Raw genomic sequence first — 23,743 nt, 5'->3', positions numbered from 1 at the left:
CTTCTATTTTTTTATAAATTATGAAAAAGATTTTTTTCTTTAAAATTGAGTTAGTAAGCCAGATCCCTCTAAAATGAGTTCTGTTTCTATATATAGCCATCTTCCACATTAGCCTTAGCGTGTTCTTTGAGTCTATTAGTCTTGGGTTTCTCAGACCCTGAGAGAATTTAGGGTTCTTGTTCCAGAGGATGAAAAGAGCTGATCATCTCTGGCCCATCAATTTGTTTGGTCTGACTCCTGTGACATTTCATTATAAGATTAGTTTTTGAAACCAAAAATATCTGGGGATTGCATAGAAAAATACAGATTTTTTTTTTAAGTTCTTTTGCACTTTCCTGCTTGGCAAAAGTCAGCTGGCTATGATGGTGCCGGCTTTTCCCAGCAGGGAATGGACTTTATGGTTCAGTAACGCCTCCAACGTGTCATTTTCCCTCCTACGTCACTTGCTTCACTCTTTTCATCACTTGTTTTAGCCCTTATATAAGCAGTCGAGTTTTATAACATCCAGAGCTACAGAAACCCAATTTCTAAGAAGTTAAAAACTTAAGTATTTCTTTTAAATATTTAAATGACTGTTTTCTCACCGTACACTTGCTAGATGATAGGTAAGTTTCCTCGATGACTCAATTACTTTAGTCTTTATCTGTCACTTTTGACATTTTTAGCGCAAAAAAAGTTTCAATTTTTCTTCTATGTTTGTTATTTCTGTTTGTTCATTAGGGACTGGCCTCAATTTTGACCACAGGGGGAGAAATTAGAATATGGGTTAGAAGAGATGACATTTTAATCGGAAGCTTTAGAAACAGCATGTTTACAATGGGATAAAAGAGGCACAAGCTGATTCACTGATATTTAACCTTTTTCTGACTTCATAGGTCAGTTTACTACAGAGGTATAGTTTTATTTCTGCTTCAGCAAAAAAATTTGTTTTGTTTCCTTGAAAAACATTTTCTGTTAAAGGTCACATTCTCCATCTTTAGAACGTGTTTCCTTTATGTAAAATCTGCTTATTTACAGAAAAAAGACTTATTTTAGATTTTTATAATTTTGTATCTAACCAGTTTTTTTCTTCTCCTTTTGGGTTGTATGTGATTTATTTCAAATATAATATAATATAATATAATATAATATATATTTAAAATATAAATATATTATTCTTTGCAAAGAGAAAATTCTGAGGATAACTTTGAAGCCTTACAGTAGTCAAACATTTACCATATATGCAAGGAAAACAAGCTTTTTGGTAGAGGATGCTTTTTTTTTTTTTCCTATTGTCTTCATCAACTTTATTACTGACTCAGAAATCATTGTCCATCATTTTCCAACCTTCTTTTTTTTCACAAGTTAGGAGATCAAGGTGAATGCCTGATGCCGTATGATCAAGAACTAAAGATTGGGGACGCCCGGGTGGCTCAGTCGGTTAAGTGTCCGACTTCGGTTCAGGTCATGATCTCATGGCTCATGGGTTGGATCCTCGAATCTGGCTCTCTGCTGTCACAGCAGTGCTCCCTTGGATCCTCTGTCTCTTTCTCTGCCCCTTCCCCCCCACATCAAGAATAAATAAAAACATTAAAAAAAAGAACTAAAGATTGTTGGTAGCAACAGGTAGGATACCAGAAACAATGCGGATAACTAGAATGCCACATGATTCACAAACTTACCTTTGACAAAGAAGTCAATTTATAGCTATTCTGTCAGCAAATAGCTTATAAAAAGAGAGAGAAGAACTGATTTGTTTTAATTACTCATAAAAATAAATGGTGAAATGGTCCAAAAATTTGAAGACAGAGAGGAGTGGATGAAAAGCATCCATTACGAAATCCTAAGGCCTGGAAAATTCATGGTCTCTTTGGTTGGTATTTCACCGGCCTTTTTCTGCCCTTCATTAACACAAAATTTTGTAGCTTGAAGTTTTAGATTGTTGGTGTTCTATAAACTAAAAAACTATCTCAGCTACCATGCATATTTTCATCGTACTAGAATATTCTAGGATCGAACTTAGTTAGTATCTGATTATCATAATAAAGGTAACACCTATTAAAAGTAAAAGTAGACTTAGAACATAAAGTCATTTGGTCTATTCACAACTTCTTCCCTAAGTCCTCACACATAAACCCTGTAAGTCAAAAAGGAAAATTCTGGAACTAAATTCCACTGCCTTTGTTTTTCTGGAAGAGATTAATGTAAAGGGGTATGTCTATTTTTGTTTCAGTTGGGTATTTCTCTTCGTTTTCTCAAGGGCACCAGTGCCAATAAATAGTGTGAGCACCACCCACCTGGAGGCAGGCCCTGGGAACGCCCGTACCTTCTGACACAGGGTGATAGTCTTCTCCAGAGGTGGCTGATCCATCCTTGGTGTGGACTCTCACGATGGAAACCTTCGAAGTATCTCCTTGGCGAATCACTGGAATTTTTATAACCACCGACTGTCCTGGTTCTTTGGGTTCACTGACACTAAATTTGGTTTCTCCAAATTTAATGATGGCCTCTAAAATTGTGAGAAATGTGGATAAATTAAAATGTAAGGGGAATACTTTTTCTTCATTTCTAATGTTTCTTTCCATATGGGAAGAACTTAATTAGTATTACACTCCTGGCATCTCTCCGTCCCCTCACCCATAATTATTGGTGAGTGGGTTAAGAGAAACTGAGTGTGTGAAGTCCAGCTCCTTCCTTGGGAATTAACCAGCCCCAGAGACCATGTACTCTGGGTGGCCTCTATGTGCCATAAGTCTTACAGGAGTGGGTCTCTGAGAAAACTGATAATAAATTTTCTCGCTGAGGGAGAAACTGCTGGTCCAGGGCTATCTCTACCAGGTGGGAGGTATGAACATTCAAAATTCGGCATTATATATAAACCATATTCTCCAACATCAACTTTCAATTTTAATGGTTGATTTGGCTCCCATTCGTCTTACTCTTTTCCCCTATTTCTCAATTGCTTTAAAACCTTAGTCAGAAAGAGGCGGGTGGTACCTGAGTGGCTCAGTCGGTTAACCATCTGACTCTTGATTTCAGCTCAAGTCATGATCTCATGGTTCCTGGGATCAAGCCCCGCATCAGGCTCTGTGCTGACAGAGTAGACCCTGCTTGCTTGGGATTCCCTCTCTCCCTCTCTCTCTCCCCCTATCCCGCTCATGCTCACTTTCTTCCTCTCCCTCAAAATAAGTAAATAAACATTAACAAAAAGCAAGAGGGGGTTATTTACTGAGCCACCAAAATTATCAACGTAGAGGGATTTCAATTTCCAAATTACAGCTGAACACAAGAAATAACGTCTTACTATCAGCATCATCTTGGATCCTTATCAGAGTTTCATTTTGTTCCCCGACCGCAGCCCCGAAGGGGGAGTTGCTGTGTGGGGTGCCAAGAACCAGGCGGAGCTCCTCTACCTCCTCATAGAGTTGGTCGTCCATCAGCTCAAGGACACAAGGCTTTTCAGTCTCACCTGGCACAGTGATAACGACAGCACGTCAGTTACATCCCATCCCATCCCAATCCCATCCCAGGCCCTAAAGGACATGTGGGCTACTAGAATACAAGCACCGTAAGGGCAAGGATGTTGCTTTTTTCCCTGCTATACTGACAGGGCGAAGAACAGTATCCGGCATGTCATAAGCCTCCAATAAATATTTGCTGAATGAATGATTAAATGTTTGAACATATGCAACGAGAGCTCCTACTTGTATGGGAAATTTCTTGAATGTCTGTTTTTAAGTTCTGTCGCTCATCTTAGAAAACGAGGATAATGAGCAAATACCAATTTTAGGTATGAATTTCTTGCATCACGATCAGGAAGCAAATTTAGCAGCCTTGTACCAGACGGTCAGAGTTAATGTGACCACAGTGCTAGTTTCTAGTACAATTACGGGATCAAAGTGATCAAACATTTTGAGGCTCTGAATTCACATTAAACGTGTGACATCTGTTTCCTCTCCTCTCTATCGTTTGAACCCTATCTCCCAGTAGTGGGAGATATCTATACAGCATATCTATACAGCTGATATGCCCCTGGGTAAACAATACAGCACATCACTGGAAACTAATTAATAAATTAATATGACATGAAAAAGACATTCGTTCAATCTGTGACAGCCTACTCTGCCCTATTCACATGGTGCACGTAAAACCATGCCATAAGCTTGTGGAAGTCAGGGACATGTATTTTCCTGGTACATATTTCTCATCAAAAACTCGGCTTCCTCAAATTCCACAGAAAAATGTCAGGCCCAGCCTTACCAGGGAGGAACGTGATGATGGAGCCATCAGTGTTTGGACGTTCCTCAAAGTCCGCCATCACCTGTGCAGACCCCTGGCGTGTGTAGCATCTCACTGAAGACCTGTAGTGAATGTCTCCATTCCTGTGGATCATTGCGACTATCTGCCCATCATTTTCGTTGCCAATATACACCCGTTCTTTGAATTGCATCTTAGGCACTGCAAAAACAAATGGGCATCAGGATCAAAGTGGACAGAGATCTCCTTGAGGAAAACGGCATTTCAGAGAACCTGGCTTAGTGGCAAGAATAATGGAACGGAAGTGAGAACTGAATTCCAGTTTCCACGCAGTCACTTGACAATGTTTTGGCGTTAAGCAAACCACTTAAATAAATGAAGTGTTTTGATTTCTCTTATCTGTGAAATTCTGCTCTGCCCATTCCACGGAGTAGGGAGATGCAGTGAAATGGTAAAAAAAATAGATAAAACCAGAGACTTTGAGATATCTGTATTTATATATGTTGCTTAATCATGAGCTTTTCAGAATTACTGAAATTTCTGGGTAATTTCTGAATTATCTGTGAATAACACTCAATATTGTGTATATAATTACAAGCGGAGTTTACCCAGACTATGTGAGAAAAGTTGATAATGAATATAGTATTATATATGTGTATGTATATATGTATATAATATATATATATAATATATATGTGTATACACATATACATATATATATGTGTGTATATATATGTATATAATATATATGTATATATGTATTAATATATGTATATATTATATACATATATATGTATATATATATATATTATATACATATATATATATATATATACCGTTTTTGATCCTGAATATTATGTATATATTTTAAGTGATACCTATGATGGGTGAATTAAACATAGGCCTCATTAACAATAGGCTACATTCTTCCAAGCAACGCCACGATCACCATGGTTGAAACTTATTCAAAACTCCCTCATGAGGATGTGTCAGAGAGCCTTACCATGTGTCCAGCAGCTGCATGACTTAGAACTATAGTTTTGGCACCTCATTAGGGAAGTTTCAAGTGTCTAGAGATGATAGAAGTCTTGTGTTGAGAAGTGGGAAAAGACCATTACATTCAAGGGTCTGTGCAACCCCATGTGGTTCCATCAAGATACTGATGACAATCTCACTTCGTTTTTTTAAATTTGGAAAGAAGACTAAAAGTTTTCTTCTGAGACTACCTAATTTTAACAAAATGGTCAGAAGGAGAAAGGAAGACATGGTCAGATAGGGTACTGTTATGGGTCGAATTGCATCCCCTCCAAATTCATAGGTTGAAGTCCTATAACCCACACAATCTGAAAATGTGACTTTCTTTGAGGATATGGTCTTTACAGAGGTAATCAAGTAAAAATTAGGTCGTGAGAATGGATTCTAATTGACTAGAATTGGTGTCTTTATAAGCAGGGGAAATTTAGACACAGTGACATACATAGAAGATAATGTAAAGGCACATAAGGACAAGATGGGTATCTATAAGCCAAAGAAGAGGCATGGAACAGATCCTTCCCACACAGCCCTCGGAACAAACTAACCTTGCCGACATCTTGATTTTGGATTTCTAGCCTCCAGAACTGTGAGACAAGAAATTGTGGAGTCTATAGTACTTTCTTATGGCCGCCCTAGCAGACTTCTACAGGTATGCGAACCCCAGTTCATCATTTTACTTAACAAGTATATAAACTCTAGCCTATCATTTTACTCATCATTGTCAATTAATAAACACTCACAATCTGAGACAGAATCATTTATGGACACTGTGGCTTTGCTGGGCTCGCCAAGGGCAGCGTTCATTGGCATGCGAAGCACCAGTTCAAATTTCTCAATTCCCTCCAGCACTGGTTGCCCGAGATCGTCCAGGATGGTAACACGAACAGTCTGCATGTTGACTCCAGGTGCAAAATCTAAATTACGGCTGATTCCCACATAGTCGGTTCCAGCTAGACGAGTAACAAAAGAATGATTCAGTCAGGGACTGACTAAAATAAACAAGATTATGAGATGCAAATTATGTAGACCTATTTGTGATTCTTTAAAAAAATATATAGACCAGTATTACATTGCAAAACGTACATTTAATGAAATGCAAAAGGTTAGTATCATATAGGTTTTTGAGCTAGCAGAACAAAGACCAGGTTCTGAACTTTATTTTCTTTATGTCTAATGAGCTATTTTAGCGTTGGTTACATAATTCTTCTGTTTTTATTTTAGAATTCTCGAATAGAGCTAATAAAATTCAGGTCTGAGTTAATCAGCACATCAATCATATATATGATTATCGTAAAATTACCTACGAAATACATACATTCAAAGTTTGTTAACATCAGCTAAATATCTATATTTATTTTCCAAAGCTACAAGAAAATATCCTACTTAGGTGTGTGTTTGTCTGTTGGTTAAAGCAACATTTCAGATGTAAGCTTTTGTCCCTCTCACTCTACCCACACTCGCCCCAGGAAAAGAGAGCAGCCAGCTTTTATTCTCAAAGACATATCTGGTCTTTGGCTTATTATTTTTCAGACCATGGGGTGCAAACCTAGTGTCAACACCTCAATTTATGTCTAAAATAGTTACAAACAAAACTGTCCGTCAATCTTTAGGGAATTCATAAAGGCTGAGAGTGGGTGACAAGGTTTCCATATTAATTGCTTCTTTGTTTTCATACCTTCTGTTCTCCTAACCCTCATTTTATATTCTCTCTACCTCTGAATATGCAACTGTGAGTGTATATGCCCTTAATTCATTTTTTTGAAATCTCCATCCAAATGTCCTTGTGGTTCTTCCAGTATTTTTCTTTTCCTCTGCTTCATCTTTAATTTTCATCTTTCTCCGATTTGAATTTTTTCTTAAAAAATGATGAATTCAGGGAATCAAATACTTCCTGGACACTGACTACATGCAAAGTATTATGCTGTTTCCACTACATTAAAAAGGTTAAAACTTCAGTGTGACTTTTAAAATGATATGGTCCCTGCTTGCTTTGTGGGATGAGTGTGTGATGCGTGCGTGATGTACGTGTGTGTGTGCACACGAGAAAGACAGAGTGTGTATTGTTGGCAACTTAGAAGAAGAAACAAAGGACATTCCTAATCCTATGCTTACCCTAAACTTTATGATCAACTCTTTGGAGATGTACATTCCAGAATAAAAGTAAGCATGGACCAGGTAGGGTAGCTTATATACTGAAGCATGGAAAAGCCTTTCGGATCTGAAGTATTTATGGGGACATCTGGTTAAAAGGAGGAGGGAACCAGGTCGGAGATGCACATCTTCAAGATACTTACCCTTCATTAGATTTCTGTGAGAGTGGCTGGAAAGATCATTCTTGTGCACACTGATGCTGTAATATGCAATGATGTTAGATTTGCAAAGTGTAAATCTAATGAATTAGAATCTAATGAATTAGAGAACCAATTCATGCAAAGAAGGCATTAGAATTTAGAGTCTTTGAGTTCTGTGTTTGTAACGAAGCCTCTGATTTGTGGCTTTAAAATATTTTTTTAAATGTTTACTTATTTTTTGAGAGAGAGAGAGAGAGAGAGAGAGAGACAGAGTGTGAGCAAGAGAGAGGCAGAGAGAGACAGAGACACAGAATCTGAAGCAGGATCCAGGTTCTGAGCCATCAGCACAGAGCCTGACGCGGGGCTCGAACCCACGAACCGTGAGGTCATGACCTGAGCTGAAGTCGGATGCTTAATGGACTGAGCCACCCAGGCACCCCTGATTTGTGGCTTTTAAATGTATTTTCTCACAATAATAAAGAGAGCCTAGACTTATCTCCTATATAATAATAATTTCAGAAAAAGTTCCATTTATCCAGACTGCTTTAGTAGGAATGCAGTATTTTAGCTTTAAAGTCTTTTGCTTCACGGTGAGTTGAATACTGTAGAGCAATCGAAAGAGCTGCCATAGGAAACTGCTCACCATCAGCAGAGGGGGGATCTGTTTTCCGAGACCTCACGGTGACACTGGAAGGCTTGGACAGGTCTGTGCCCGTCCTCCACACCCGCACTTCCACGTAGCCGGCGCTCTCGTCCACGGAGTACTCGACATCGCCGAAATAGAAGACGGGTTCTGTTAAGAATGAGGCAGTGCCCTTTGGATTATTTGTATTTTTTCCGTATCAATCCTTACCGACAGAATTCCAGACAAGAGAAAGCTTTATTGAACTGACTCCCTTAGATCAGATTTTCTCCTTTCAGTAAGAGAACATCTCTTTAATCTGTTGATTTATATAGTTTTCAGGGCGAAAAGCCTTTGTTGAAAAAGAAAAAAAAAATTATGGTTAAGTGCCTAATGGAACGTTCTCATCTTGAGGCTCGAATTACTTTGTCCCCCATATGTGGGATTATAAATGGCTTCTAAATGTATTTCCTGGAAGGTTAGCTAGTAAAATAACCCCCAAATGAAACAAAACACATGAGCTGAATTGTTGTAAGTTTGGTTAGACGGCTCAGTGTATCATCTTTTCCCAAGCCTTCAGCCCGGAGACTAGTTGCATTATGACATTTTCTGGTCCATTACATTTGGTCATAATCTGGTGTAACTGGGTCTATCATGACCACTGCAGAGTTAGCACGTACTGGCATAATTGGACTAAATATATATGATTACCCACCCTGAAGACTTCAGGAAGACCACTATAGGTTACCTGTAACTCTGTAGGTAGAGTGGGGTGCCGTAAGCCAACTGAAGTTCCACTAGAAAAATAATCTCATACCAAGGTATTAGTCTTAAATATGTATGAAAATGATGTGACTTAGGTCATTAAGGTAAGACGCATGCTCTGAAGACTCTGTATTTTTCTCTGGTTTTGGTGATGAATTGATCTAATCATCATTCTCTGTGTGATTCTGCTTGTGACCAACAGTTTACCTTGGGAGACAGCTGACACAAGTCTGAGGAACAGCGAGAGATAGCTGAATAATGAAGAACACTGAGAGATCATTGGTGTTCTGACTTGTAAAAAAACTTACTTTGAAATATTTATAGGTCATAGGAAGGTACAGAAATTATAGGGTATATACTTACTCACTGTGAGCTTATTTTAGAATCAAACTTTGACAAAGATAAATGAATTGAGTGTACACACAGAATAATAAGATTTGAGACATTTTAGTCATTTGTGTCTGGTTTTATAAGTCTCAAAAGGACTGAGTCTAGAAGGTCATAGGGCTCATCAGTGTTCCTTAAAACACAAGACCGTTAAAGAGCTGACCGCCATGTTTCCAAGCATCTAACTGAATTACTAAACACCCAATAATCAAGCAAAACCCTACAATCATGGCTTACAGCCAAAGGAAATCCATTTTGTGTTTTTAACTTAAGCATAAATTCTTTATTTCTCTGACCCAAATAAATTACCTTTGTTAAAACCAGAAAATAGGGGCGCCTGGGTGGCTCAGTCGGTTGAGCGGCCGACTTCGGTTCAGGTCATGATCTCGCGGTCCGTGAGTTCAAGCCCCGCGTCAGGCTCTGTGCTGACAGCTCAGAGCCTGGAGCCCGTTTCCGATTCTGTGCCTCCCTCTCTTTGACCCTCCCCCATTCATGCTCTGTCTCTCTCTGTCTCAAAAATAAACATTAAAAAAAAATTTTTTTTAAAAAAACAGAAAATAATGTTTTTCTTCGTTTCTTCATGTGGGGGGAGGGGCATACTTATGCAAGTTCCCCTGAACTTTTGGATAATACAAAACCAGCCTTGGACATTTTGTTTGCATATTTTGGTTCAGGGGGTGATACATCTGCCCAGGGCATACTTTACCTCCTTCTCATCCTTCCACAACTTGGATGGTGTTAGGACAAGTGAGTGTGTGTGTACATGCAGGTGTTATCTTATTAACCTCAGTCAAGGCAGACCTCAAATACAAGCCAATAAATTCCTTACATTTCTCACACCTAAGTAGGGGCCAAAGGTGAAGACAGTCTGAAAATGCTTATTCTGACCAAATGGCCAAACCAGGCACATCTGTGTTTGTATGTATGTTTTATGGAGGTCTGATCATCCATATCCAATGTGATCTCTCTGTCTCACATGGCTGGCAAACCATACCATCATACAAACTAGGTTTCCAAGTTAAGGGAGAGAGCTGTGAAATGCAGTAGGGGGGGGTGTTCCTATTAAATAACAGCATCTCTCATCTTCCATCCCCCTCTCCCTCGTGGATATTGACTAGAAGTGGAACAGATTAAATCATGTGAGGGAGTCTGACTGTTAAACACAAAATGGGCTACATATCAGAGGCAAACTGCTGTTCTGCATGTGTGTGTTCAGACTCATTTCGTCTACAATATGTTGTTATGTGACGGTTTAATGCAGAGTTCATATAAGGAAAAACTGAATGAGTCCTATGTAGCACTCTGAAAATTATCCAACTTGTCAATCAGAGTGAAGATTAATGATAACAGTTACCCTATTAGAAAACGAATCACATGTCTGACACATGTTTTATAGGCATGTGTGTGTGGTGTGTGTGGCAGAGATGAAGAGCGAGGGATGGGAGGTCCTGGTCCATGCAACAAGCAATAAATAATATGATTTATGTGAACGGTACAAACCATATTATCACAATTGCTTATCGTACAGTACGGTGTTCCCTCCAGCAGGAAGAAATTGGGCAAATGGAAAAAGGTTTTAACCTTAAATCTCACAATTTTACTACAGTAGCCCACAGAAGGCATTAGAAAAGGTATTTATTTCCTTAAAATTAGTTTTGTGAAAATCAGTAGATTTATTTATGTGATTTCTTTCCCTCTCTGTGCTTCATTGATGATAATTGGAAAACGGATCTATTAATCAATTGCAATCATTGCAGTTAAAGTATAAGGTGATTAATACAATAAGCTTAAAACACATTCAATAGTTATTATAAGAGAAAAATTCTTGTGAACTGCCTAGTTTTTTTTTTTTTTTTTTCAACGTTTATTTATTTTTGGGACAGAGAGAGACAGAGCATGAACGGGGGAGGGGCAGAGAGAGAGGGAGACACAGAATCGGAAACAGGCTCCAGGCTCTGAGCCATCAGCCCAGAGCCCGACGCGGGGCTCGAACTCACGGACCGCGAGATCGTGACCTGGCTGAAGTCGGACGCTTAACCGACTGCGCCACCCAGGCGCCCCGAACTGCCTAGTTTTTTAGGATATGAATAAAAATGAGTGGCTAGACATTAGTACCTCTCTATCTTTTCAGTGTAGTTGGATGAGAACTGAAAAGAATAATTGTTATTGCTATTTCAAGTTCTCAATACCTTGTAAAAAACTTCCACAATTTAAATATTGTTTATAACTGTTACCATTTGGACCGAATCTCATATATTAATAAAGGAGTTAAAAAATCCTTCAAGCAGTGAGTTGAGTTATAATCACTCAAGATAAATGGCAAGATGTTCCTGGAACATTTTAATGCATAGATAATAAGCAAGAAAAAGGATGCAAAGAATCAACAAATGAAGATTGTCAACAGCTGAAGGATACCTACACAAAATCCAGAAGAAGTGCTTGTCCTGGAAAATTACTATCATTTATAAGTAAGATTTTAACTCCCCTATCTTTGGCATGTTTTGTTTGCATGTTTTATTTCTAGGAGCTTGGTTTCCCTTAAAAGTTAACTGCAAGGGGGCACTTGGGTGGCTCAGTTGATTAAGCATCCAACTCTTGGTTTCGGCTCAGGTCATGATCTCATGGTTTCATGAGTTCAAGCCCCACATTGGGCTCAGTGCTGACAGTGTGGAGCCTGCTTGAGATTCTCTCTCTCTCTCTCTCTCTCTCTGCCCCTCCCCTGTTCACACTGTCTCTGTTTCTCTTAAAAATAAATTAATTAATTAAAAAAAAAAAAGGTTAACTGCAGATCTTTGTCTATTAGTTTAGTAAAGGCCCACATTATGTCTTCACGTACTGTAAAAAAGCTTACTTATTCTGTAATCAGATCTTAAATAGACACTGTGCTGAGTAAGGTCATAGTCTTAATGGAAAAAAACAGTGAGTGGCTGATATTATTACGTGGAATGAGAGAATAATCAAATAAAGCCACATATCCCACAGCCCACACCCCAAAATATAAAACAATTATTCCCTATCAGTCCAGCACCCACAGGTGACCCTCCAGAATACATATTTATTCCCTCTCCAGTGAAAGGTAAGCGGAGTGTGTGAGCAGTGCAAGGGAGGTTTTAAATTGGTCTAGTGAAATAGTGTGAAATTTATAAAGGAAGTCAAACCATTCTCCGTATCCTTTGTGGTGTTACGTTTTTAAGTAAAAGAGCACAGATGAAGGTATTGAAGATCACAGGAGAGTCTATTTTAGCTCACCGAACAATAACATGCTCGTAAAAAATTTATCTTAAAAAAATTAACACGCTTTTCAAGGTTGAGGATACTTTTGTCACGAACAGCACAGATAGGATCATGTCTGTTTCTTACAAAAGTAGTTGATGAGGAGGCCTGGCAAGCCAGCCAACAGAGACAAAGGGAAAATAACTCAGGTTCTTCCCCACAGGGAAAAAGTAAACTTTTTTTTTTTTTTTTTTTTTTGCTAAGTCTGTGGTATCTAGATTGATGTTTACAATTACATTGTGTCTCACGAGATGAAAGAAATAGGTGCCAGTAGTAATTGCTATCTGGGGCCAAACCTTATTTACTCACGTGTACATGGACCCATGTCAAGTGAGCTTTGTAGTTCTAACCAACATGTTTGCTCAGAACTGAGCAAAACAAATGCTTTCATGCTGTCTTTTGGTTGAGTGCTGAAAACAATACAAAGAAGCCTCCCCAAATTGTTTCCAACTCGGGTCTCTCTCTTCTGAGTTCTGGACCCTGACAACTGGCTGCCTCAACCTGCACTCAACCCCGTGCACCTCAAGGCAAGCTTCTGAACAGTCAGCAGAGTCACCTCCACTGCCTGCTCGTGGGTTCTCTTGGTCTCATGTGCCACTTCCCCAGATTCCGCCAGCCCAGCTGCCATTTTAATTTCCTCAACGGCCACTTAACCAGGCTCTTAACCAAAAAGGTCATCCCTCAGAGCAGATTTCAGCATGGTAAGCCAGCTACAGAAAATCTGTCACTAGTCACTACTCTTTGCTATGCTACCCTCATAGTTTTGCACATTCTTTTCTCCCTCCTCATGGGGATAACCTCTGCTCCTTTCAGGCTTCTGCTTGGAAGTTACTTGTGCTGGGAAGCATCCTGTCTTCACCATCAAATCCCCCACTCTCTCCACAGTTGACGTCTGTCTCTGAGTTCTCCATGGGGAAGAATTAAGCCTCCTTTATTCACTGGCATTTCTCCAACACTTAATGTTATCAATGCTTGGCAGTAGGTGCTCAACCAACATTTGTATAGAGTGAATGAACATCAGTAAAATTGGATTATTGGTTTTCAGACCAAATGAATCAATACATCTTTGTGGTGGGTCAGTGAGAAGACGACATTTCTAGCACCAGGTGAGTGGGAGGTTTAAAAAGCCTCTGAAGAAGGAGCAAGTGGTGGTCTTTGCAGTAAAATGACTTGGCTAGGGCCACCTTTTAGATCTGGAGGAAGTCCAAGGGGAAAGGAAACTGAGTCACAATGAACACACAGAGAAGGTAAAGAGAATTCCCATTTACTCCCTGACTGACCCCTTCCCATATTGCACCAGTGTTTTTAAAAACCCTTACAGTTGCCAGCCATCTGCATCTTGTTTTAGCTCTTTTCAGTGTCTTTAACAAATAATGACTATTTGTTGAATATCCCACTAATTGGTTTGAATTCAATATCTTCATCCTCATAATCACCCTATGTGGTATGTGCCGTACTTGTCTTGTTTTCACAGGTAAGGAAACTAAGGATTAAGGAGATTAAGAGACTTGTCCAAAGTCCCACAAGAAGGAAATGGTGGATGCCTAGACAAAGCCTAAGCTCTGAACTAACTTAACTAAGGAAGACAGGAGTCATAATACAAAAGGTTTTCAAGCACCGAATGATGTATGGAGGTGTTGGATCACTATATTGTACCCCTGAAACTAATATAATACCCTATAGTAAGTATACTGGAATAAAAAAAAAAAGGTTTTCATAAGATTTTGAGGGATAAGATTTTTACCAAGCAATTCACTATATGGAGTTTATCATATAGAAATACTAACGTAAGCGTGTAGAGATTCCTATGCAAGAATGTTTATTGTACTCCATTTGTATCAGGGTGCAATTGGAAACAATTCTCAAATCTATCAGAAGTGGACTGATTAAATAAATGTAATTTATTTACATTTATATAGTTCATTTGTAAAATGAAATACTAGGCTATGAAGGTGTAGTAGTTCATTTGTAAAATGAAATACTAGGCTATGAAGGTGATTTTACGTTCTTTCTTAAAAAATTTTTTCTTTTAGGTAAAAAAGCTAGTGGAGACATTTACATCTGCTTAAAGGCAGCTTTGTGATTTTGTATCTTATATTCTCTAATCTAGCAGTAATGATAGATTAAAAATGAAAGGTAATATGCCATTTCTTTTTGGTAGCTTTGAAGATTTTCCCCTTTATTGTTAGCATACTTGATAAGGAAAAGGAGAGCTGTGCTCAAACAAGATAAACATCTCTGTGAACTAAAAAGGTAACAGAACATCACAGTGGTGAGTGGGGCCAAAGTGAACGGTTCTGCTCGTCTCTGAAGTCTGGAGACAGGCTGTAAATCAACATTTGAGTCATAGAAACCGAGCGAAAACATATTTCAAAAGTGAGGGCAAAATATAGGTATTTCTTAGGCAACCAAGATGAAGAGGTTTTACTCCTTTATAGATGCATGTTGAGACATTGCTAAAAGCACACAAGAAAATAAATAAATTCAAAGGGAAGAACCTTACAAGCAAGAACCAACAAAATACGTTGGTAAATCCTATTAATTACAGGCGTGAATAATAATCATACGTTACATTCTTCTATAGCAATATTAACTAAAGTCCAAATATGATTTAAAGCAAAATCATTAATAAAAGAGGAACTCTGTATATGAAAAGACAGTTCACCAAGTTTATATAATAATTTCAAATTTGTATTGAAATACATAAAGCAAATATTGACGGGATTACAGGAAAACATTGACTAATCTACAATTATAGAGGGTTCTTTAATTGCACAACTCAGAAAATGATAGATGAGTCAGAAAAATTTGTAGAAATACTGAAAAAAAATCACAATGTAATCTTTGCCTAATGTATGTATGTATCCCTGCTCCCCAAAACAAAAGATCGGTATCCAAAATAAATTAAAACTCCCATAAATCTATAACAAAAATTCTAATAGCAAATGGAAATACTGGATTATATATAAACATATATACATATATGTGTGTGTGTATATTAGACTTTTTATATATACACACACACACATATATATTATAAAGTTATATAAACATTTAAGTCTCAGAAGAGGAAACTTCCGTTGTCATAATGCAAGTAACCTTAAAATGGGACATTATTTAATACTCGTAAGGTTAGCAAAACCTAAACAGTTCAACAGGATGAGAAAACAGACATTGTCAGATACGCTGGTGGGAGTACAAACAGATTCAATCACTTTAGAGAGATTTCGCAACATCTCGTAAAATGGAAATTGTGCATCCAGCATGAGCCATCAATTCTACCGTTTGGTAAATATCCTACAAAAATTCTGCACATGGATACACAGAAACATTTGCAAGTATGTTTAATGCAACATTATTCATACTTAAAAACCAAGGGGAAAACCCAAATGTCCCTGAGTAAAGGAATGGATAATTAAAACTCATGTAAATGGAATGGCTAAGTTGTATACCTGAAACTAAGGTAACATTGTATATCAACCATACTAAAACAAAACAAAACTAAACAAAAACCAAGAAGCCCAAACCTCATCTAAATGCATCAAAATAGCAGATCTTGAAAAGACTGTGCTAATTAAAACAACAACAACAAAACAACAACAACAAAGTTGTAAGATATGCAAACCCAATTCATGATCGTTGCTGCTTTGGGAGGCAATGGTAGTTGAAGACCAGAGGGGTCTTCCATTTTATGAAAAGTGTTTGATTCCTTTAAAAGATCTGAAGCAACTATGAAAAACGGTAGCCATTAGTTTTAGACAGAGTGCATGTTATGCTGTATTATTTTTTACATTTCTGTAATAAAAAGTCTTCCATGGTAGATATAGAATGGTACGCGTAACACGATTCATCTTATTAAAATGTATGTGTGTATTGTTAATGCACAGAAAAACAAGAAAGAATATACGTCAAGCTGCTAACTGGTTATTTCCTAAGGATGGGATTATGAGGAAATCTGATGTCCTTTGCTATACGTTTCTTTGTTCTTTTTTTTAACGTTTATTTATTTTTGAGAGACAGAGAGAGATAGAGTATGAATGGATGAGGAGCAGAGAAAGACGGAGACACAGAATCCGAAGCAGGCTCCAGTCTCTGAGCTGTCAGCATAGAGCCCGACGTGGGGCTCAAATCCACGGATCACGAGATCATGACCTGAGCAGAAGTCAGATGCTTAACGGATTGAGCCACCCAGGCGCCCCTGCTATACATTTCTTACATACATTAATTTATAGTACACCTTTTATTTTTTTCAAGTTGCATCCATTATTTTGTAAATAAGAAAAACAAGGAGGAGAAAAAACCTGATGAACTTTCTCCTATAAATAACATTTTCAAAAAATTAGTTTTAAATAATTTTGACTGGGCCTTTCTGTACTTTTCTTTCAAGAAATACTTTCAATATATAAACATAAATTCTTAAGAATGACCTCATATCTAGTCTTTAAAAAGCATTTCAAAATTCTTGTTGAAAAATAAAGTTCAAATGTGTATTTAAGGGGAAAGCTTAGGAGTATGTATCAGTTTAAAGGCATGTTTTGACATTTCTTTTTCTTGCCAACTATAATTTTCTCAGAGAGAATAAAGAAAAGTCAGTACATGTCTAGAATGTTGATAATTTAAGGACTGAATCTTCCCAAGATTTCAGCTGAGAATACATGGTGAGCCTTTTTCTAAAATGATAATGTTATCAGAGATTTTACTGACAATCTAGTTTCACTCCAAAACTCTGATTTTGTCTTTTCCAGGGTCTATATAAGTTTAAAATAAAATTTAAGTGTTATGGTCATCTGAGTTTTCCACCATCTAGTAGCATTTGAAAAAGTCTTCCTGAATGCCTTTTACTTAACAAATATTGTTGAGCATCCTGCCTTCTAGGAGAGTGGTTTTTTTGGGTAACTTTTTATTTTTGTTTCTTTTTTTTTTTTTAATTTTTTTTTCCAACGTTTATTTACTTTTGGGACAGAGAGAGAGCATGAACGGGGGAGGGGCAGAGAGCGAGGGAGACACAGAATCGGAAACAGGGTCCAGGCTCCGAGCCATCAGCCCAGAGCCCGACGCGGGGCTCGAACTCCCGGACCGCGAGATCGTGACCTGGCTGAAGTCGGACGCTTAACCGACTGCGCCACCCAGGCGCCCCATATTTTTGTTTCTATTCTAAATGATATATTGCATAAACAGAAAGGGGAAGGAAAACTGGTCATGACCCACTAATTGATTTCTCAACTCAAGGGGTTGCAATTTACAATGTCCTAAACACTCCTCTTTATGCGTGGCAATGTTTCCTACAGGTGGTCACAAATCTGTATTGCAAGACCCTAGGTGGAGGCGGGGGGGGGGGTGCAGTTTAAATGTAAATTCTGGGGGTCTCACCTTAAATTGACAAAATCAAAATCTCAAAAAGTTTAAACTGTCCTAGGTGAACTGCATGCATATTCCAGTCTGATAAACTCAGTCAGGAGGATGGTGGGTGGCATTGCGGGGGTGGTGAGGGGTGCAGCAACTGTACCAGAAGACAGGAGCTGTGGTTCAGAGGTTCTCGAAGGTGTGCTGGAGGCAGCAGGACAGCACCCCCGAGAAGACAAAGGTGAGCGTGTGGGCTGAGCAGGTGTTGACAGCAGCGAAAAGGAAGGACATCTCAGAAGGATGAGGAGGAGGAAAGACCTGAGCATGTGTGGTGGGTTAAACAGAGGTGTGGCTCAAGTATATGGAGTTCCCGAGAGGGCAAATGATGAGGGCCAAGGCTGAGGTCAGAGCCGGTGGTGGCTGTGCCGCATTCTTGCATAACAGGCCAAGAACTATGGAAAACGGGCAGCCCCTGATCATTTGCAAGCGGAAGCAACACAGTCAGAACATGATTTGCAAAAGGGACCCCAGTGGATTGAGGGCAGCAGGGAGATGGTAGAGGCTGGAGAACAGTTAAGAAACTACAATGGAGGGAAGAGTTAGTGAGGTCTGAAAGTGGGGAAATGGAGAATTCAGATTCAAGAAGGGCTTCAAAAACAGAGTGGCCATGCTCTGTGATCAGTCAAATGTGGCAGGCAGTAGGAAGTGGATGAGTAGGGCTTTCTGGCTTGGTCAACAGGCCAGCTTTTAATTGTGAAGGGTATTCACGCCATTCACAATGCCTTTGCCAACCGATTGTTCTATTATTCTCCCTACTTTCATTCGCTATCCTTCTCGACACTCTTGGATGCTACATTTCTTCAAAAACTATATATCAGCGTGCTCCTATTCACGTCTGATCCTTCCTTTAGGGCAGATGAAAATTCCCGGTTATTTGTGGTGAAGAAGCCAGATGAGAGCATCCTCTAGATTTTCACAGAGATGATATATTTAATTAAACCTAAAGTTATGAGTGCTAGGGTTATCAGAGGCTCTTGACAAACACTAATCATTATTTCCATTACATAATACAGATACTTTCTAATCATATGTATATTGTGACATCTAAAACCAATGTAATCGTAAATACTAGACAACGAAATGATAGATTACGTATGTGAAAAAGGATATTTAATTACAGCATATGTGTGATAGAAAAAGATCTGCCAACGACCTACATGTTCATCAATCAGGGGTTGTTAAGTATGTTATAGCCACACTGAGGAATACTACGTAGCCACTAAAAAGAATGAGCAGGTGTATATGGGCTGGCAGAAAAAGGTTTTTGTGATATATTGCTAGGTAAAATAAGTATATCATGAGATAATATGTATAATATGATCATGTAGTATTAACAAATATATATTATTTTCAATGTGTCCGAGTATTCTAAGTGCATATATATATATATATGCATATACATATTTCATTTAATCCTCTTAACTACCCCTCTGAGGTAAGTACTATTATCATCTCCACTGAGGAAGCTGAAGTCCAGACTTTTAAGATCAGCAGTCAATAAGTGGAAAGGAAATCACACCATCTGCCTCTAGAATCTGTGCTACCTGCCACTCGGTATAGCAATAATTACTTCTAATCAAAGTGAAGATAAAATGCGTGCATGTAAGTGTGCATATAAAAAATCCACACATCACACTTAAGTGACCTCAAGAAAGAGGTGTGGGTTTGGTGAGGGAGATGACCAGACTCTCACCATTTAGTTGATGTCCTTCTTTTTAGTACTCATGTAATAATTTTCTAATAAAAATACGAATACTGAACAAGGATTAATCTGCATAATGTACCTCCTTTAAACACAACCACACAATATTATTAAAGAAAAAATATTTATCAGAGAACAAAAAGTCTGTCCTCTCCTTGTTAAAATCCTTAAAACATTTTTTACTCTTAAGAGGTTCTGGCCTCTTCACCAACTTGCTGTGGTATTTCAGTGTTGTGGATGAGTATGCTCTCTAGGGAACTGGTCAGTTATTTCACCTTCAAAGAAACCATTATCTAGGAGTCCCAACGCCCTGCAAAGTTATCTTTCTTTTCTTCTGTGTAACCTACGTCGGTTGACAGCTGTCAAGCTGCCTCTGATTTTTCTCATACTGCACATTTCATGTTGTGTTCAAATGACTCATCCAGTCAATTCATCTCCCCCATTGGATCTTTCCAAAGGCAGAAATCATGTATTGTTCATCTGTAAACTCCAACGGGAAGCATGGAGCCCGGCATGTGAGGGGTCATCGAAAAATGTGTGGAGACCTAAGCTAAGACTCATCACTGCTTCTAGGGTTCCTAATCAAAAGTAATCATTTTGGCTCCAAAGCTCATCTTGTAAGTGAGGATACACTGATTAATATTATAGTTAATGTCACAGTAATATTATAATTGCCATATTTATTGAGTGTCTGCCCCTGCAAGTCACATTAGAATGTCTGGAATCATTTTTCTTCTTTCTCTGAAAATAGTTAAGAAAGGTGAACATTGTTAGAATATTTTCTTTAAAGGCGTGTAATGAGAATCTTCTTGAGTGACAAGAAAGGAACACAACATTCCATGTAAGAGAAAGCTAGGCTATTATAGATCAGTATTCCTTAGTTGTAAAGATAACTTTCTTCATAAAAAAATCATCATAGGAAGGGGGAAACAAAATGAAATATCATTTTATGCTTAAACTGCCCACAACTTAAAAATTGTTACTGCTCCAAAAACCACCGATAGGCATCCATGTACATTTTCGTTCCTACTGACTGACGTGAACTTTGTAAGTGAGATTTCAGAATCGGTGGAGACTCTGACATGCAGGGTGATTTATGTGGGAATCCCAACAGCTGAAGGAAGAAAGATTATGACCAACAGAGTGTCGAACACAGTCTGTGTGAGGTCTCAGGAATAAAAGCATGTGGTTGACACTTGAGAAATAAATAATCTCGACCACAGACAGGCTCCACAATGGACACTTGGAACGTGCCTGCAGGCGGCAAAGGAAGGGCCTCCAGAATAAATAGCTACAACTACTCCATTTGAAGCCGAGGGGAATGTGCTCCTTTATTCTAAGAAGCCTTCTTCCTTGTCTCTCCTTGTGAGTGTTACCCAGAAGCAACTCTGCCTTTGCCCCATTGCTCCTAGTGTACTGCAGGAAAAGACGTCCTAAGAGTTTTCCATCCCTCTGTATCTTGGTGAGGAAGACACACACCGACCCCTTCCACAAGCCATGGTGCTGGTCTCCGTTCAGGCACTTCCGAAGGCCGGACACCGGGGAAGTCAGCCTCGCTGGTGCCTGGATTTCTGGTCTGCAGCCCAATTGGGCCTGTGAGCAGTCACATCACTGAGCTCGCGGGCCTATGCACATTGTCTTGGTCCCTCTTGGGGACTGCTGTGTTTCTTGTCAATATGACGCTAGCTGGTGGCTATTCTTCTCATTTAGCGTTCACACAACCTTTTCAGGCTTACTTCCCGAATTCTCTTTTGGGAAGAAAATAGTTGCTCCCTCTCACGGAAAAATAGTTAGATCATTTTTGTCTTGCAAATCGTCTGCAAGCTAAGGACAAACCATAAACCAAGATGATAAAAATGTAGACATGATGATTTTTCATGTGACTTCTTATATTCAGATAAAACGTCTTCAGTAACATACATGACTACTAAGGTAGCACCGTGTTTAAACCTTCAAACTTGTGTTTTGTTTTAATTTATAGAGAAGGAAGAACTATACTTCTTTTTTTTTTTAAGTATAGTTAAAAAATAAAGCCACCTCACATCCTAGGCTGTCTCTCCATATATCCTGAGTTAGGACTGAGGAACAGTCATGGCTGAAAGGTGTGATTTACGTGCTTAAAGGGTTGCTGAGGGAGGGGGTTGGTAATGGAACTGGGCAGCTAAGTAAATGGCTTATATGGGGAAACTTAAAAGCCAATTCAAGGCTATTAGTGTTCAGATAAATACAGCGTCACTAAGAAGCTGTCGAATGTCTATAACAGCTGACTATAAACTGGAGCAGACAGTTGTCCAGAGCAATGGCTATGCCTCCTTGTGACCTTTAGGTGGGAGACTAACTTTGGTTATCAGAGAAGGACCTCAGAAAATTAAGTGAACTACAAGGTTCATATTTTGTCCTTAAAATATACAGATTTTGTTCTTGCTGTAGCATTTTATAAACACACAAAATGTATTTTTTTAAATAAATAGAGCTCTGTTCTTTTTTTGTCTTTTTTCCACCTTATAAAAAATAGTAAGTGATGGTAAGACTATTAAGAAAGGTAGCCCTGGTCAGCCTGCTGTCTCTAGGCATTTATCCTTTCATTTATTACATATTTATTGAACACCTCTTATGGCTGAGCACTGTGCTCCATGCTGGACATACTGATGGAGACACAGCCCTTGTCTTCAAGCAGTTTCTGGTCCAGTAGTTGAAACAGACAGTAAAAGCCGTCATGACAGTAACAATAATGGCAGCTGAACACACTGGTGTTCTAAGTACTTTACATATACTAACTTATTTATTCTTCATAACAGGCCTAGAAAATAGGTGTTAATGTGAAGAAATTGGTACTGAAAGGTGATATATCTTATAAGATATAAGAGCCAGGATTAGACACCAGGCAGTATGGCTTCCCAAGCATATCCTGCCTCCATGAATAAAGCAGTTCTAATTGCTTGAACTGTGCTACCAGATTTTGCTAATGATTTATGGTACAGATGATATCTATCTCCTCGCTCTTTCTTCCCAACTCAAATGATCATAAATAATCTTTCCCTCAATGCTATCACACCTTAGTTCACAGCCACAAGCACCACTATTTGACCTGCAAGTTTTTCCTCTCTTCCCTTCCCTTGAATAGTAACTTGAAAGACTATCCGTTATCTTTAACTTTTTCAGCTCCCATTCACATTGAAACTTATTGGTGCATGGTTTAATCCTCCAAAGCATCCAGAAATCCTCTCTCCAAGTTGACTGGTGCCCTTCTCTTTGCTAAATTCAACTGCATATGGCCAATCTGTGTTCCTTTTTTTTTTTTTTTCAATCTCTGCAAACTTTAATGCTGGGGGATCATACTTGTCTTCCTGAATCTCTTTATCCTTTCTCTTCTGTAATACCACTCTCCTCTGGCTATTCTCCCATCTTTCCCCTGGTTCTTAATTGTGGGTGTTTCCTTTTAAAGGACAAAAATAAGAAAATGGCCATTAAACGCTCAGCAAATTACCCTCACACAGTTAAGTGCCAGCCGTGCTACTGAGTCATTATTCTTATTAGCAGTTGGATTTTGAGGCATCGTTGTGAGTTAGCCAGGTAATGTGTGAGCAGGTAGAGTGGGAGAGCATTCCGAGCGGAGGAAGCAGCACAGAGCTTCACACATGTAGGGACTGCAGACAAGTGGGCACGTATGGTACATCGCACAGGGCGAGGTGGCGGGGGAAGGAGAAAAACAGAAAGCAACGGCCAGGCCACACAGGACCTTGCGTGCCAAGCTGAGGGGTTGGAACCTTATCCCAGAAGCTGCCACTTGACAGGCGCTCAGTTTCAAGAAGGGGAAGGCAGCGATAAAATGCACGGTCAGGGGGTCTGGAGGATGGATAGGTTGGGGGTGGGCAAACCGGAAGCAGAGAGACTGGTGGACAGCCACTGCAGGAATCTGGGCAAAGTACGGAGCTGGCTGCACAGCTGGTGGCGGTTCTCATGGAAACGAGAGTAAAGGTACAGTATTCAAGGATATAAAGGAGGCAGATCAGGAACGTGGGGTGGGGA

The 23,743-nt window shown here is 39.0% G+C and overlaps 1 protein-coding gene across 2 annotated transcripts in view; it reads right to left on the bottom strand.

The window, feature by feature from the left end:
• Positions 1 to 23,743, bottom strand: part of FREM2 (FRAS1 related extracellular matrix 2) — a 168,450-nt gene that overhangs the window by 29,269 nt on the left and 115,438 nt on the right. For both annotated transcript variants that reach the window (XR_007154629.1, XM_047869874.1), the window contains exons 7-11: positions 8,206 to 8,355; positions 6,012 to 6,221; positions 4,240 to 4,437; positions 3,284 to 3,448; positions 2,306 to 2,488 (exon numbers count right to left, since the gene is read on the bottom strand). Coding sequence is in view for 1 of the 2 variants with exons in the window: in XM_047869874.1 (XP_047725830.1) it covers positions 2,306 to 2,488; positions 3,284 to 3,448; positions 4,240 to 4,437; positions 6,012 to 6,221; positions 8,206 to 8,355 (906 nt within the window). In the remaining variant the exon portion in view is untranslated. The remainder of the gene's footprint in view (positions 1 to 2,305; positions 2,489 to 3,283; positions 3,449 to 4,239; positions 4,438 to 6,011; positions 6,222 to 8,205; positions 8,356 to 23,743) is intronic.

The sequence above is a fragment of the Prionailurus viverrinus genome, chromosome A1, assembly GCF_022837055.1.
Source record: "Prionailurus viverrinus isolate Anna chromosome A1, UM_Priviv_1.0, whole genome shotgun sequence".
Taxonomy (NCBI): Eukaryota; Metazoa; Chordata; class Mammalia; order Carnivora; family Felidae; genus Prionailurus; species Prionailurus viverrinus.
The sequence above is the reverse complement of the archived record's forward strand: the minus strand, read 5'-3'. Positions and strand labels throughout refer to the sequence as shown.